Here is a 634-nt window from a genome sequence, read left to right on the forward strand (position 1 = left end):
AATTTGTGGCTGGTCGTGTGGCTGGACGGAACAGCTTGTCTGAACCCAGTACATCTCCAGGAGACCGAAAGAGATCAAATGCAATTCGAATCCGGTGAACTTCCTGACAGGACTGTAATCCTCCTTTTTGATTTTACCGGTCTCGGCTACACCCTCGCCCTGAAAGGTGACCGTCTCTTCCTGGGTCCCAGGCACCCTTAGATTAACAGCTAGAAAGCCCTCACCAATGGAGATCCTGGAAGAAGTACCCTTCTGAAACAAGGGCCAGTCAGCCTTGTTTGAAAGAGCACCGCTGCACTGTTTCAACATCAACCGCTGGAAGGCGATAGTCGTTTTCACGTTGTCATTTGTTTCCGCCGAGGTCGCCAGCGACCGGACACACTCCGGTTGCCTCACTACCTGGCGTGCAAGTATGCCAGAATCTCCGCCTCACTACCACCTAATGACAAGGGGCACTCCTTCATCTGTCCTACTATGTTGCTCTCTTTGCACTGTGCGTTTGGCTCGTGTGGGCTGAGGAATAGAAGCTGGTTGTGCTGAGTGCATGCGCTGCGAGCTAACATGCCAAGCGATCTCAACCCTACAGTTCGCACACACGACTGTTATCCCCCTCCACATTTCTAGCCGTGTGAGA

General features: G+C 52.5%; 1 protein-coding gene across 1 annotated transcript; it reads right to left on the reverse strand.

Annotated features, from left to right (window-relative positions):
• Nucleotides 1–12: 12 nt before the first annotated feature.
• Nucleotides 13–469, reverse strand: CSUI_004301 (uncharacterized protein; the record flags this gene model as incomplete). Its single annotated transcript, XM_068064494.1, has 1 exon — nucleotides 13–469. A coding segment is annotated over exon 1 (297 nt), but the record flags the coding sequence as incomplete, so codon positions are not given.
• Nucleotides 470–634: the final 165 nt, after the last annotated feature.

This window comes from Cystoisospora suis (genome assembly GCF_002600585.1).
Source record: "Cystoisospora suis strain Wien I chromosome Unknown contig_1980, whole genome shotgun sequence".
NCBI lineage: Eukaryota > Apicomplexa > Conoidasida > Eucoccidiorida > Sarcocystidae > Cystoisospora > Cystoisospora suis.